This window comes from Coregonus clupeaformis, chromosome 1, assembly GCF_020615455.1.
Source record: "Coregonus clupeaformis isolate EN_2021a chromosome 1, ASM2061545v1, whole genome shotgun sequence".
Taxonomy (NCBI): Eukaryota; Metazoa; Chordata; class Actinopteri; order Salmoniformes; family Salmonidae; genus Coregonus; species Coregonus clupeaformis.
This window is the reverse complement of record NC_059192.1, coordinates 59381001-59396279: the sequence shown is the minus strand read 5'-3', so window position 1 is coordinate 59396279 and position 15279 is coordinate 59381001. Positions and strand designations below refer to the sequence as shown.

Here is a 15279-nt window from a genome sequence, read left to right as displayed (position 1 = left end):
CATGCAGAATCAATAACCTGAGTGACACAACATATCCCAGTGCACCCAAGGAATGACTGCAGCAGCCCGGGTTTTGGAACAGAGGACAAAGCCTTGTACAGAATGCTCCAGTGGAACACTTTCCAGGGAGGGGAGAGAGGAGGGACAGAACAGTGACCACATTTAGGAGCAGCGGCCTGGACCATAACTCACACTCTCACTCTCAGCTCACTTTGTCTCTCTATTCTCTGACAGGTCCTATGGCGCTTGGCAATGCTGACTCTCTCCATTCCAAAGGGGATAGACGAATTCATATTCTATGGAGTGTCTTTCAGGCCTCAATGTGCTGCAGGTTTGACAGGCACTTCTCTTTGCCAGGCAGCCCCAGAGGTTTAGCTGTGATCTAATCTGCATTAGACTACATGGCCACTACAGCATGAACAGGCACATGCAACACGCACAGGCAAGGCAGCATTCATACATGACAGGACAAGTTGTGAGGAAAGGTACAGCACAAATGCATACGCACACACACCTAGGATACGAACAGTAAATAAAACACAATTTAACACATATACACAGACAAATACACACACAGCCAACTCAGCATGTATAAAGTACCAACACACACGCACATACACGTGTACACATGCTTGCACACTGAACTGCAGCAGGATCACACATACTGCCTCTCTTACTATAGGCTAACTCCTGTTTAACAACTATGCAGTTTGTCATGCAAATCTATACAGCCCTTCTGCAGTGCAGCACTGCGTACTAGTAAACAATGTTATCGGAAAGCCTCCATAGTATACAATGCACCGTTAATGCACAATAAGCAGCATGGCTAAGCCAGTCACAAAAGCATACAGTATAATTACAGGGATAGTGTTAGACATGGACTAAATGAAAGGGTGAAATGTACACCATGGCTGTGACCTCACTTAGCTGATTGGAGCAGTGCAGGTTACGACGGATTGAAAAGAACCATTGGGTAATTAACAGCCCTGGGATGAAATGGCATGATCATTCTCCTCACACCCAGGAAATAGACATAAAAACACAAAGAAATCCATTATGGAGATTTACCTTCACTTAGTAAACCACAGTGACAATAATGGTCAAAGGCAAGCTTTCCATCATGTTTAGAGCGCTGCGAATAATGAGTTGTCATAAGTGGGGAATCTGGTGGGGATATTGGATTGGCCACGCCAACACTCAAAAAGGAGCTATTATTTTAGCCTTTGGCACGTACAGTGGAGGAAGGCAAAAGGGAACCTTACAGTTATTGAAGAAGGTTGGTTTTGTTAAGTTTATAAGTTGACCTTAGCGCAATTAAATTCTTACCTTGGGAGGGGTTCATGAAAATGGAGTTGTATTAGTGGGTGTTGGACGGGGGGGATATTGGTGCAAAGCACTCAACAAATTACTGCATCTCAACTGGGTGACTAAAATAGACCCTCATCTGCTGCAGTGAATAGTTAACGGCAGTTATACTACAAAATAAAAACTTAAAACTTGAAAAAAAACTCTAACTACCTTGTCAATTATCTGATTTTTTGTCAATTTGAGTCAAGTCTCAATTCACCTGAATCTATCATATCAGTCTTGATGTGAAGGATGTCACATAACCCAAACCTGCCATCATTCAGTGATCAACTTAAGGCAAATATGGAAGCTCTCCTCACCTTTTAGTCCCTCTAGATCAAGGAGACAAGTATGCTAATGAATACAGCTATGCCACAGCAGTTTTTTTCTCTTATCCTCCTACTGATCTCCTCTTCACTTCAACCTGGACTCAGGGATAGATGTAACATAGTAAATGTAAATCCGGGACACTCTAATTAGTATGATATGTTACGTTTCGTTTGGTATGTATTAATTTGTGGATGTCCATCATCCATTTCGTACGATATGTTACGAATTACAATTCATACAATATGTTACAAATTTGCGAAACGTATGATATGTTATGAATTCCAATTTGGCTAATGTTAGCTACAGTAGGTGGCTAATGCTAATGTTAGCTACGTGGCTAACATTAGCTAGGCTAGGGGTTAGGGTTAGGATTAAGGTTAAGGTTAAGAGTTAGGTTAAAGGGTTAAGGTTAGGGGAAGGGTTAGCTAACATGCTAAGTAAACTCAGCAAAAAAAGAAACGTCCTCTCACTGTCAACTGCGTTTATTTTCAGCAAACTTAACATGTGTAAATATTTGTATGAACATAAGATTCAACAACTGAGACATAAACTGAACAAGTTCCATAGACATGTGACTAACAGAAATTGAATAATATGTCCCTGAACAAAGGGGGGGTCAAAATCAAAAGTAACAGTCAGTATCTGGTGTGGCCACCAGCTGCATTAAGTACAGCAGTGCATCTCCTCCTCATGGACTGCACCAGATTTGCCAGTTCTTGCTGTGAGATGTTACCCCACTCTTCCACCAAGGCACCTGCAAGTTTATGGGGGGAATGGCCCAAGCCCTCACCCTCCGATCCAACAGGTCCCAGATGTGCTCAAAGGGATTGAGATCCGGGCTCTTCGCTGGCCATGGCAGAAAACTGACATTCCTGTCTTGCAGGAAATCACGCACAGAATGAGCAGTATGGCTGGTGGCATTGTCATGCTGGAGGGTCATGTCAGGATGAGCCTGCAGGAAGGGTACCACATGAGGGAGGAGGATGTCTTCCCTGTAACGCACAGCGTTGAGATTGCCTGCAATGACAACAAGCTCAGTCCGATGATGCTGTGACACACCGCCCCAGACCATGACGGACCCTCCACCTCCAAATCGATCCCGCTCCAGAGTACAGGCCTCGGTGTAACGCTCATTCCTTCGACGATAAACGCGAATTCGACCATCACCCATGGTGAGACTAAACCGCGACTCGTCAGTGAAGAGCACTTTTTGCCAGTCCTGTCTGGCCCAGCGATGGTGGGTTTGTGCCCATAGGCAACGTTGTTGCGGGTGATGTCTGGTGAGGACCTGCCTTACAACAGGCCTACAAGCCCTCAGTCCAGCCTCTCTCAGCCTATTGCTGACAGTCTGAGCACTGATGGATGGATTGTGCATTCCTGGTGTAACTCGGGCAGCTGTTGTTGCCATCCTGTACCTGTACCGCAGGTGTGATGTTCTGATGTACCGATCCTGTGCAGGTGTTGTTACACGTGGTCTGCCACTGCGAGGACGATCAGCTGTCCATCCTGTCTCCCTGTAGCGCTGTCTTAGGCATCTCAAAGTACAGACATTGCAATTTATTGCCCTGGCCACATTTGCAGTCCTCATGCCTCCTTGCAGCATGCCTAAGGCACGTTCACGCAGATGAGCAGAGACCCTGGGCATCTTTCTTTTGGTGTTTTTCAGAGTCAGTAGAAAGGCCTCTTTAGTGTCCTAGGTTTTCATAACTGTGACCTTAATTGCCTACCATCTGTAAGCTGTTAGTGTCTTAATGACCGTTCCACAGGTGCATGTTCATTAATTGTTTATGGTTCATTGAACAAGCATGGGAAACAGTGTTTAAACCCTTTACAATGAAGATCTGTGAAGTTATTTGGATTGTTACGAATTATCTTTGAAAGGCAGGGTCCTGAAAAAGGGATGTTTCTTTTTTTGCTGGGTTTAGTTGCAAAGTAGCTAAAAAGTTGTAAGTAGTTGCAAAGTTGCTAATTAGCTAAAATTGTCCATGATGAGATTCAAACACACAACCTTTGGGTTACTAGACGTTCGCATTATACTCCCACCCTTCCACTACGACTAACCACCCTACTTTTGTTTTTGCCTTAAGTAACTTTAAGTAACCATACCAAACACAACATACAGTATCATAATAATTTGAGAGTCCTGGATTTACATTTACTATGTTATGTCTAGTCTATGAGACCAGGCTGTTCACTTTCCTTATTTTCCTCCTCTTCCCACCCTCTTCCTTAGCTGCCACTCATTCTGATCCTTGTTCTCTTCACTCTTCTGCCCAGCCCTGCATGCCTCTTCCTCTCTGGTGGTACACTGGCAGGGTCCTGAGTGGCAGTCACAGTGGGGTGAATGTGAACAAAAGAGCAAAGCAAAGGTCAACATGACCCTACTGTCACTCAACACCCCCCTCATCTCACACACAACCCCAGGCCCAGGAAGGCTCATCGATCCTGGGGCATCATCAACCGGAAAGCCCCTTGAGTTCCAAAAACACCCCCAATCAACCATTCAGAATATAAAAATAGCACTACAAGTGTGGAAACAGTGACTTGGTGTGACAGTGCAAGGGGTTTCACACTGTCTAGGGGGTTTGGCATAGGCAATGACTCATAGGGAAAGACACAGGAGACAGGAGCACGGTGCAAAGAGGCTTTTATTAAGAAAAGGCAAATGAAATCATGGCTCTTTCAGAGCTCTACAGGGTCAGACTTTAAACGTAGAAAACAAAAGCATGAAGTCGACAGAACTAGCCAAAAGCTTAAACGCTGCAAATCATATCGGTCCTAGCCATACCTCGCATGATGTGCGCACTCCAGAACACTCTCCCCGCAGAGTGAGAGCCACACACCTTTAAGTCTTTAAGCAGTCAATTAAAGGGCTGCCACACCCTCGTTAATGGAACCGTGCTCAGCTGGAGCTTGATCCCCTAGCCAGCGTTCTTCATGCTGGTTAGGCTTGGCCTTGCTGCACCACACTTGGTAAGCTTTGATAATAACCTAAGTAAAACATCATAACCAAAGCAGCAGGTTCCCTTTGCAAAGTTATTTAGGCTCACTATCAATCAGCCTTGATACCCAGTAGACTTTTGTGTTGTTGTTGTATTTGAACTCTTCCTCACTGATTTGTTTGGTTTGCAGCCAGAAATGAACATCTCTTGTCATCTCTTACACTTTGTTTCAGAGCTGGTACCTTATCACCAGCTGTAACAGCAGAACCTCTTTGTTAACAGAAAATGGTTTGCTTTTACATGTTTTGACGACAGGCAGCAACTCTGAATTAGGACAAGATAAGAAAACAAACCTCTAAATAGAAGTCAACCCACTTTTACTGTGAAAAAATGACTACAGTATTAACTTAACTGATTAAGTCCAACATGCAGTAGTTTCCCAAACACTGAGACTGGCTCAGCAGCATGCTGTCAAGTCATAGGACATTAGCTGTAACTCATCAGCTTTTTGACTGGCTGCATCACTGCTTGGTATGGCAACTGCTTGGCATCCTACTGCAAGGCGCTGCAGAGGGTAGTGCGTATGGCCCAGTACATCACTGGGGTCGACCTCCCTGCCATCCAGGACCTCTATACCAGGCGGTATCAGAGGAGGGCCCTAGAAATTGTTAAAGATTCCAGCCACCCTTGTCATAGACTGTTCTCTCTGCTACCTACCGCATGGCAAGCAGTACCGATGCCCCAAGTCTGGAACCAACAGGACCCTGAACAGCTTCTACCCCCAAGCCATTAGAATGCTAAATAGTTAACCAAATAGCAACCCGGACTATCTGCATTGACCCTTTTTGCACTTACTTTTTTGACACATACACTGCTGCTACTGTTTATTATCTGTCACTTTATTCCTAGTTATATGTACATATCTACCTCAATTACCTCATAACCCTGCACATCGACTTGGTACTGGTACCCCGTGTACATAGCCAAGTTATTGTTACTCATTGTGTATTTATTATTACATGTTTTACTTTTCTACTATTTCTCTATTTTCTTTCTTCCTGCATTGTTGCGAAGCAGCGCATCCTTTTTACTGTTAGTCTACACCTGTTTACAAAGTATGTGACAAATAAAATGGTATTTGATCAGAAATAATGCATTGAGTTTTCAAATGTAAGACCTGATTCTTATTTCAGGGCTACAGTTTTCCTATTCTGTGAAACATCGTCTTTTGTATTTCTGGCTTTCAACATAGAGAAGGTTGATTGTATAGAAGTTTAATACATCAATTGGTCAATTACATGTTTTTTAATGTATTTCAATGCAGGCACTGTTACTGTAAGAGGTGCAATTGAATGGCCATTTGAATGACAATGAAACATACCTTATTATTGATCAGGTAATACTACTATTTGAGTGCTTTTGTAAGGGAGTAACTATTCAAGGCCATTGTGAAAGGATGCAGTGGACTATAGGTTGCTGAAGGAGAGAGGCATAAAAATATATATTAGACCCCTTGCTATTAGGCCTTGGTTTATTCTTAGGCTGATCATATGAGTATAGAGGTCTAAGACCATAATCACCAGTCTGCACTTTGACTTCACCTTGGTACTAATTTAGACTGCTTTGATATTACACCAAACTATGAAAACAAGAAATGAAAACAGTTTTTAAAAATCAAAGTGCAATGCCCGCAAGTCTTTGACCACGGTAAGAAGATAAGCAGCCCTCGTGCTATTATGCCACTGACGTCAGAACTAACCACAAAATTGAAACTGTGTCCCCAACCCTCCAGGCCAAAGCAATGAAATATAACAGCAAAGCAATCAATTTCTAAAACCATTCTGCTGTATATCACTTACCTTCCTGCACTGCTTGAAATGGGTTGTTCGCCTCGATACGTTTTACAGAGTGGGTGATTTTCTCGCTTTGTAGAATGTCGTCGTTGAGACTTAGGTCAGAAATGGCAAGTTGAAAAATTTCGTCATCCCTGACAGCGTTTTCCTCAAATATGGCACCTGTTGGAGAAAAATAAAATCTATATAAGCTTACTTTATGGAGAGAACATAAACTGTGAACTGTGCCCATGTTTTTTTTAATTCACCAACGGGTTCATTTGATCGATCATTGTAGGCCTATTTGTTTATAAAATGATAATGCAGTTTACACTGAACCACCTTATTGATTGTTCTGTGGTATTTGTGCCATTTGGATGTGTAGGCTAAATATAATTTAGGCTAGGCTACATATTTACTGAAGTGCCTAAACTTGTCAAAAGTTACTGCTGTGATACTGTAGCCACTCTAACACTGGTGGGACTTTAAATGTTCATAAACACTTTCAAAACAAAAACGCTTTCTAGAAATTGAACTTTCGTTGGGTTGGTCTTTTGCCCATTTATTAGCAGCAAAAATAAAAACATAGCAAGGTTTTAATACTGGCAGATGTAATTACCCTGCTCTCCATACCTGTGTGCATTCCCACTTCCTAGTCACGTGTGCCTATAGACATGTGACCAAAGACCCAACATAGTGCCCTCTAGTGTACAAATGAAGTAAAATAAAGACAAAACTATAAACAACACAACAACCACATAAGTAGGCCACGTTCACATTTAAATATAACTCAGTACCACTGTGCACGCTGTATGTAGGCCTATGCACATGTATTCACATTAAACCATTTCATTTAGAAGTTCTACGCTAGTTAATTTTTGTAACAAGCTCTGTGCCATTCAATTGTGCACCTCACCGTGCACTTTCTGGACCTTCGAGAGCGGCAGTAGACCTACACGGTCACAAACGCTGGCTGTGTAGTACTAGCCTACAGCTGTGGAAACTGTCAATGGGATTTATTTCACATATGGACCTGAGAGCAAAAGCTCCTCGCTATTTACCATTTAATTGTGCGCCTCACAATAGGCTACATTTCAGGAACTTGAAAGCGGCAGTAGGCTACAGGGATTCAATACACATCCTATGAAGCTGAGAGCAGAAGCGTGTTGTGGAGGGAAACATAGAGATACACAATCTATATATCTATGAAGGATATAACCTCGAGGAAAAGTTGACCTGTGGTTGACCATCGTTGCGTGTCAGTTGCAACTCTTTGGCTGGTGTCTATTGAGGACAGCGTATGGAGGCTACGCTGTAGTACAGTGGATTACATACACACAATGTCATTGAGTGAAGTAATATGACAAACCTACAAAATAAAGTGATGATATACTTCAGAGACATTATTTATCCTGACATTGAAGGCAAATGTAAGCCATTTAAGACATTTACTGCGTGAGTGTAGCTTCCGTTAAGCTACCCAGCACGATCTTTGAGAGAGAGAGAGACCATTGCACTTCAGCTTTTGTCGGACGCATAAATATTTTTTTAAAAAGCGAGATAACCCAATACCACAAACACAGATATTCTCATAAACCAAAAGTGTTGTGTAAGACAATAAAAAGTGGCATGATTAATTGTAATGTCAGGGTTATCTGGGTCATCTGGGTTATCAGGGTTATTGGGGTCTATTAAAACCACACCACAATTTCCATTGAGAATGACCCAGAAGAGAGAGAGAGAGCACTTACTGCTCGTATGTGTAAGCAGTGCAATGTGGAATAATGAAAGACATGTATGCAGTATGATAAGTACAAAGTAATGGACACATTTAGGGGTATGCAGCACTAGCCTATGTCTTGTTCTTGAAAGGTGGTGCAAATGTGCAAAAGCATTTGTCACACATTATCACTGTGTTTGAGAATAAGGCCATGTGTCTGTTTATATGTTGAGAATATGCCCATCCATTACTCTTGTAAATAAAAAATACCATATATTTGCACACGTGTGTCCCTCTGTGCATCCTTTGTGACTTCTAGAAAGATTTTAACACACTTAATCCCAACATTTACCCAGGTTGTCACTATCATTTTAAAGCCCTAGTTATTTTGATGCTTTGACAAAGTTATTTCTGCAGATTACCCACTGGGCACACACTGGTTGAATCAACGTTGTTTCCACGTCATGTCAATGAAATTGCATTGAACCAACGTGGAATAATGTTGAATTGACTTCTGTGCCCAGTGGGTATTATTTATTAAAATGTGATTAATGATTAGTTTTAATGTGAAAAAATATATGTCCCTTTATTTTAAGGTCAACCCTGTTATGTAAACTGAAATTTCGTTTTAAAATTGTGAAACTATTCCTTTTTAAATAATAATTTAAACAAAGCATTGAACATCTAATAGTCATTTTTACATTTTACTTTTTGTGTCATTTAGCAAAAGCGCTTACCCAGAGCGAATTACAGTACTGAGTGCATACATATTCATACTTTTTCGTATTAGTCCCCTGTGTGAATCTAACCCAAAATCCTGGCGTTGCAATCACCATGCTCTACCAACTGAGCAAAACGGGACTATAGTGAAATCATAGTGTAAAAGCAGGTGAACTGATTCTACTCTTTTCAGCAATTTTCTGGTGTTCTGTGGTGGGAATCTGAGCAGGTTGCGCATAACACGTCAACGCTGTTACCAATAGATAGACAGGCTAGAAATGTTTTAACAATCTCATTTTTTGGGTGAAGCTTGCATTCAATTGCCACTCCCTGTTGCACACAACAAGATTCCATTCTCTGTCACAAGGGTATTTATGTCTGATTTAAGACAAATTCGTCAACCCTGTGGTCAACCCTGTTACTTTATTTGGTACTTAATAGGCACTTACTATAGTATTTTTTTAAATTTTTAACCTATTGAGATTTAACCTATTGAGTTAATTAAGTTTAACATGTGCTCTTTATGACAGAATGTTAAAATTAAGTGAAATAACTTTTTTTTTTACCCAGTTGCACTACTCAAAAGGCACCTAATTGGAACTACCCGGCTGTAGGACTAGTTCCGTTTATCATTTGTACATGTATTTTGTGGAGATCGGGCATCAATTTAAATCCCGCCAACTCTTCTTAACATTCTGTAACATGAGTTCATCTATCTCCGCAATACAATTGGGACTCCTGCTTTTTAGGTGTTGGAAAACTCTGGCAGATCAAACATCAAGCATAAGCTGACAGAAAAGCTCCCTCGAGGTTTAGGCTACATAAACCAGTGTAATACCAGAAGCCTACTGCATCTCTCACAATGAAAACCCGTCTATAGTATTGATGTTGCGATCACGTTCCATTGAAAGATAAGGCATGCGGTCGGGTTCAGGAGGCGGAGGGCTTTAACAAACCATGAACCACACATGGGACTATTGTTTCCCCAAAAGCTAATGGAGAAAAGGCACTGCTACTGGTGGAAAGAAATGTCATGTCTTTGCTAAATGATTGACATTTAAGACATCGATATATTCCATTCACTTGTTAACTGCACTTTCTCCGATAGCCTAAAAAAATCATACACCTAGATGGAAATCGAGTTATGTTCAGGAAATTAGCCTAATATTGACTGCATCCAAACTTTCAGTTTACATCTGACGCAGTCAAAATAGATTAGGCCTATTTATCCCGTAAAATATCCCCGAGGCTGCCCTTCATGCTCTACAGTTTTTACGCGCATCGCATGCATTTGTCTCAGCTATACAAAGTCTTGATTCTAGATGTTTCTGCAGCAAGTCTCACTAAAACCCGCGCATAGCTATCCAGGGTGATTACCAATATGAATGATGGAGTCCGCTCCGGCGGAATTGCATTGCAATATCCACAGGGAAAGCCAGATCAACAGTAACTCCATCTCCGGCTTTTAGCGAAGCAGCTCATCCAAGCATTCTCGGCTGTCGGACAATCAAATGGGGCACCACAAACAATGTCCAAAAACGCTGCAAATCACAACTGTCGTTCAGAAGCCTCAAAACGCAGGAAACACTAAAGAAAAAGTTACAACTGTATTCATAACAGGGGAAATAACGATTTAAAACGGAAAGTGAAGGGGAAATAAGGGAAGAAAGGTTGGGAAACCCGTTGTTATATTCAAAGACAGGTAGTGAGCCCGGCGTTCCGTTTTTCGCTCTTGCCTTCTCCAGCGCTCACCGTGTCTAAAAGCATGGCAAGCTGCAAAAATTCTCTCTCTCTCAAATTCTCTCTCTCTCTCGCTCTCTCACACACACACACACGGAGAGACACACTCACATAGCCTACACACACCTTCTAAATAGAGCATTCGCTCGTTCGCCCGACCCACGTGACTGCAGAGACTTCACGTCTCGGTGCTGTCTGGAGAAGCCGTGTAAAATGGAATATGTTCTAGCCGGAGAGAGACGCGGGCAGAGCGCAGTGTTTTTATTTTAGAGTAGCCTACCTGAGGGCTGATAGACAACTATACAGTGTATGCTTGGATGCAGGTTACTAAATGACTGCAAACACAGAATAGCCGTATTAATTGCCGTAGGCCTACACGATAAACATTGGTAGTCTGATCGAAAATTATATGGTTCTACAAGTAAGTTGTATGACCCATCCAAAAAAATGCATTATGATTTACAGGGCATGATTTGATATAGGCTAATGTCCAGAAAATGAAAGAGCAGAGCAACGGCGCCAGAGAAGACGTGAGCGCAGATGTTGAGCCGAAGAAGATCCATAAGGTGATCACCGGTGAAAGGTGATGGATAACGGACAGACGTTTGACAGACATTATCATTCTTCAGCGCAGAAGTTTCGGTCATAGGAAACAGCAAGTGAAAAGCCCTAATTGACTTGGCAACAGTGGGATTTGACCAGAAGTGAGGATTGAGGATTTACAAACATATTATGCAAATTAAGTCTGATGATTGTGCCTTTCCGCGTTACTTGACTGACTGATTGTTTGGTCTCTTCACAAAACGCTGAACAAGCGAATTAATGGGCCACTTCTGTGGCGATATTGTTGAATGCCTATATGCTAATACCTGAGGATAAATGAATCAATGTCATGCCATATTGAGCCGAATCCAATTTTATGCAGGTTTACAATTTCATGGATTTAAACAGGATGGGTTTAAATTAGACATGACAATTTATTTAATTGTTATTTTACCCACTCACGAGGACATGTGCTGAGAAGAAATCTCAAGTGCAAGATGAATATGCATGATAGGCATAATCTTACAATTAAAGGATATTTCTTGTGATTGAGCATAAACAGAAATATCTCTTAATTGTTTGGTTAGGTCTACCAGGTTCATCAGCTTTCAGCACCACTGAAATGGACAGCGCCTTTGGAAAACGCTACAAGGACCGCTTGACTTGACTGAACTAGGAGTGATCACTTTGTAGATAGCAGACAACTATGCAGGACTTCATGCTGCATTCAAACACTTTAACAATTAAATTGTTTTTTGAATAACATATTGTGTTGTCTAACATATTAATTTGGTTGTAAATCTTAGACAAGACAAATTTCATAATTTCAATGGCACACATAATTTGGTCTAACTTTGTAGCCTACTAGACTGGAACATTAACCAAGCTCGTCCAGCTGTAGGCCATATTTACCTCAATCATTCAACCACCTATACGAATATCATACTGTATGTAATGCCCACCTAACTTCCACCCCGTCTATCCGGAACGGAACAGAGACATCCATGCACCAATGCCTTAAAGTTCCATTCAAATTGCAGCTCACTGCCACTCTACACACTACAACTGCACCTGCATATTCCCTACTCATCTCTCCTTCGTGCACTGAGGAGCATCATAAAACACCAGAATCATTGTATTATTTATTTTTCAGACACATTCAGTGCTTAATTCTGTGACAGGGTGAGAGGAGGGGGAAAATAAATTAGGTTACATGATTGAAGGTTACTGAAGAAGATTGCTGCATGCAGCTTTACTGAGAAATAGCTGGTTCTGTCAACCTCAGAGGATTAAATGATCCCACTCAAGTAAACACCATCATTGATTGAATGACCTTAGCTGTATTAGGACACTAAATTATTTTAAAAGTTGTCAAACTAAGATATACACATTCATAATCTTTGTTATTTGGTCTTCAGGGAGATTTACGTAGAACCTGTTTCCCAGAGCCAGATTAAGACCATTGCTGGACTATTAAGAACTTTCAATAAAGATATTGAGCATGTGTTATGGTTCAGGAGTAGGACCTGCCCATTGAGTCCATTAGGCATATGTGCTGTGCCCAATAAAGTTATCTTCCCCTCATCTAATTTCCAGTAATACAGTACATTCGGAAAGTATTCAGACCACTTTACTTTTTCCACATTTTGTTACATTACGGCCTTATTCTAAAATTGATTAAATACGTTTTTTCCCTTATTAATCTACACACAATACCTCATAATGACGAAGTGAAAACAGGTTTGTATATTTTGCAAATGTATAAAAACGATTAAAAATAGAAAAACCTTATTTACATACAGTGGGGAAAAAAAGTTTTTAGTCAGCCACCAATTGTGCAAGTTCTCCCACTTAAAAAGATGAGAGAGGCCTGTAATTTTCTTCATAGGTACACGTCAACTATGACAGACAAAATGAGAAAAAAAATCCAGAAAATCACATTGTAGGATTTTTAATGAATTTATTTGCAAATTGTGGTGGAAAATAAGTATTTGGTCAATAACAAAAGTTTCTCAATACTTTGTTATATACCCTTTGTTGGCAATGACACAGGTCAAACGTTTTCTGTAAGTCTTCACAAGGTTTTCACACACTGTTGCTGGTATTTTGGCCCATTCCTCCATGCAGATCTCCTCTAGAGCAGTGATGTTTTGGGGCTGTCGCTGGGCAACACGGACTTTCAACTCCCTCCAAAGATTTTCTATGGGGTTGAGATCTGGAGACTGGCTAGGCCACTCCAGGACCTTGAAATGCTTCTTACGAAGCCACTCCTTCGTTGCCCCGGCAGTGTGTTTGGGATCATTGTCATGCTGAAAGACCCAGCCATTTTTCATCTTCAATGCCCTTGCTGATGGAAGGAGGTTTTCACTCAAAATCTCACGATACATGGCCCCATTCATTCTTTCCTTTACACGGATCAGTCGTCCTGGTCCCTTTGCAGAAAAACAGCCCCAAAGCATGATGTTTCCACCCCCATGCTTCACAGTAGGTATGGTGTTCTTTGGATGCAACTCAGCATTCTTTGTCCTCCAAACATGACGAGTTGAGTTTTTACCAAAAAGTTCTATTTTGGTTTCATCTGACCATATGTCATTCTCCCAAATCCTCTTCTGGATCATCCAAATGCACTCTAGCAAACTTCAGACGGGCCTGGACATGTACTGGCTTAAGCAGGGCGACACGTCTGGCACTGCAGGATTTGAGTCCCTGGCGGCGTAGTGTGTTACTGATGGTAGGCGTTGTTACTTTGGTCCCAGCTCTCTGCAGGTCATTCACTAGGTCCCCCCTGTGTGGTTCTGGGATTTTTGCTCACCGTTCTTGTGATCATTTTGACCCCATGGGGTGAGATCTTGCGTGGAGCCCCAGATCGAGGGAGATTATCAGTGGTCTTGTATGTCTTCCATTTCCTAATAATTGCTCCCACAGTTGATTTCTTCAAACCAAGCTGCTTACCTATTGCAGATTCAGTCTTCCCAGCCTGGTGCAGGTCTACAATTTTGTTTCTGGTGTCCTTTGACAGCTCTTTGGTCTTGGCCATAGTGGAGTTTGGAGTGTGACTGTTTGAGGTTGTGGACAGGTGTCTTTTATACTGATAACAAGTTCAAACAGGTGCCATTAATACAGGTAACGAGTGGAGGACAGAGGAGCCTCTTAACGAAGAAGTTACAGGTCTGTGAGAGCCAGAAATCTTGCTTGTTTGTAGGTAACCAAATACTTATTTTCCACCATAATTTGCTAATAAATTCATAAAAAATCCTACAATGTGATTTTCTGGAGAAAAAAAATCTCAATTTGTCTGTCATAGTTGACGTGTACCTATGATGAAAATTACAGGCTTCTCTCATCTTTTTTAGTGGGAGAACTTGCACAATTGGTGGCTGACTAAATACTTTTTTTCCCCACTGTAAGTATTCAGACCCTTTGCTATGAGACACGAAATTGAGCTCAGGTGCATACTGTTTCCATTGATCATCCTTTTGATGTTTCTACAACTTGATTGGAGGCCACCTGTTGTAAATTCAATTGATTGGACATGATTTGGACAGGCACACGCCTGTCTATATAAGGTCCCACCGTTGACAGTGCATGTCAGAGCAAAAACCAAGCCATGAGGTCAAAGGAATTGTCCGTAGAGCTCTGAGACAGGATCACAGTTCGGGGGAAAGGTACCAAAACATTTCTGCAGCATTGAAGGTCCCCAAGAACACAGTGGCCTCCATCATTCTTAAATGGAAAAAGTTTGGAACCACCAAGACTCTTCCTAGAGCTGGCCGCCTGGCCAAACTGAGAAATCGAGGGAGAAGGGCCTTGTTCAGGGAGGTGACCAAGAACCCGATGGTCACTCTGACAGAGCTACAGATTTCCTCTGTGGAGATTGCCAGATGGAAGCCCCTCCTCAGTAAAAGGCACATGACAGCCCGCTTGTCAGAGGAAGGCCCTCAAAATTGTCAAAGACTCCAGCCACCCTAGTCATAGACTGTTCTCTCTGCTACCGCACGGCAAGCGGTACCGGAGTGCCAAGTCTAGGTCCAAAAGACTTCTCAACAGCTTCTACCCCCAAGCCATAAGACTCCTGAACAGCTAATCATGGCTACCCGGACTATTT

General features: G+C 41.8%; 1 protein-coding gene across 2 annotated transcripts in view; it reads right to left on the bottom strand.

Moving 5' to 3' along the window:
* The window catches only part of LOC121571305 (glutamate receptor ionotropic, delta-1-like), a 515242-nt gene extending 504540 nt beyond the window's left edge, over positions 1–10702 (bottom strand). For both annotated transcript variants that reach the window (XM_045222049.1, XM_041882706.2), the window contains exons 1-2: positions 10269–10702; positions 6479–6634 (exon numbers count right to left, since the gene is read on the bottom strand). In XM_045222049.1, coding sequence (XP_045077984.1) covers positions 6479–6634; positions 10269–10347 — 235 coding nt within the window. In that variant the 5' untranslated portion in view covers positions 10348–10702. The remainder of the gene's footprint in view (positions 1–6478; positions 6635–10268) is intronic.
* Between the last annotated feature and the right edge of the window lie 4577 nt (positions 10703–15279).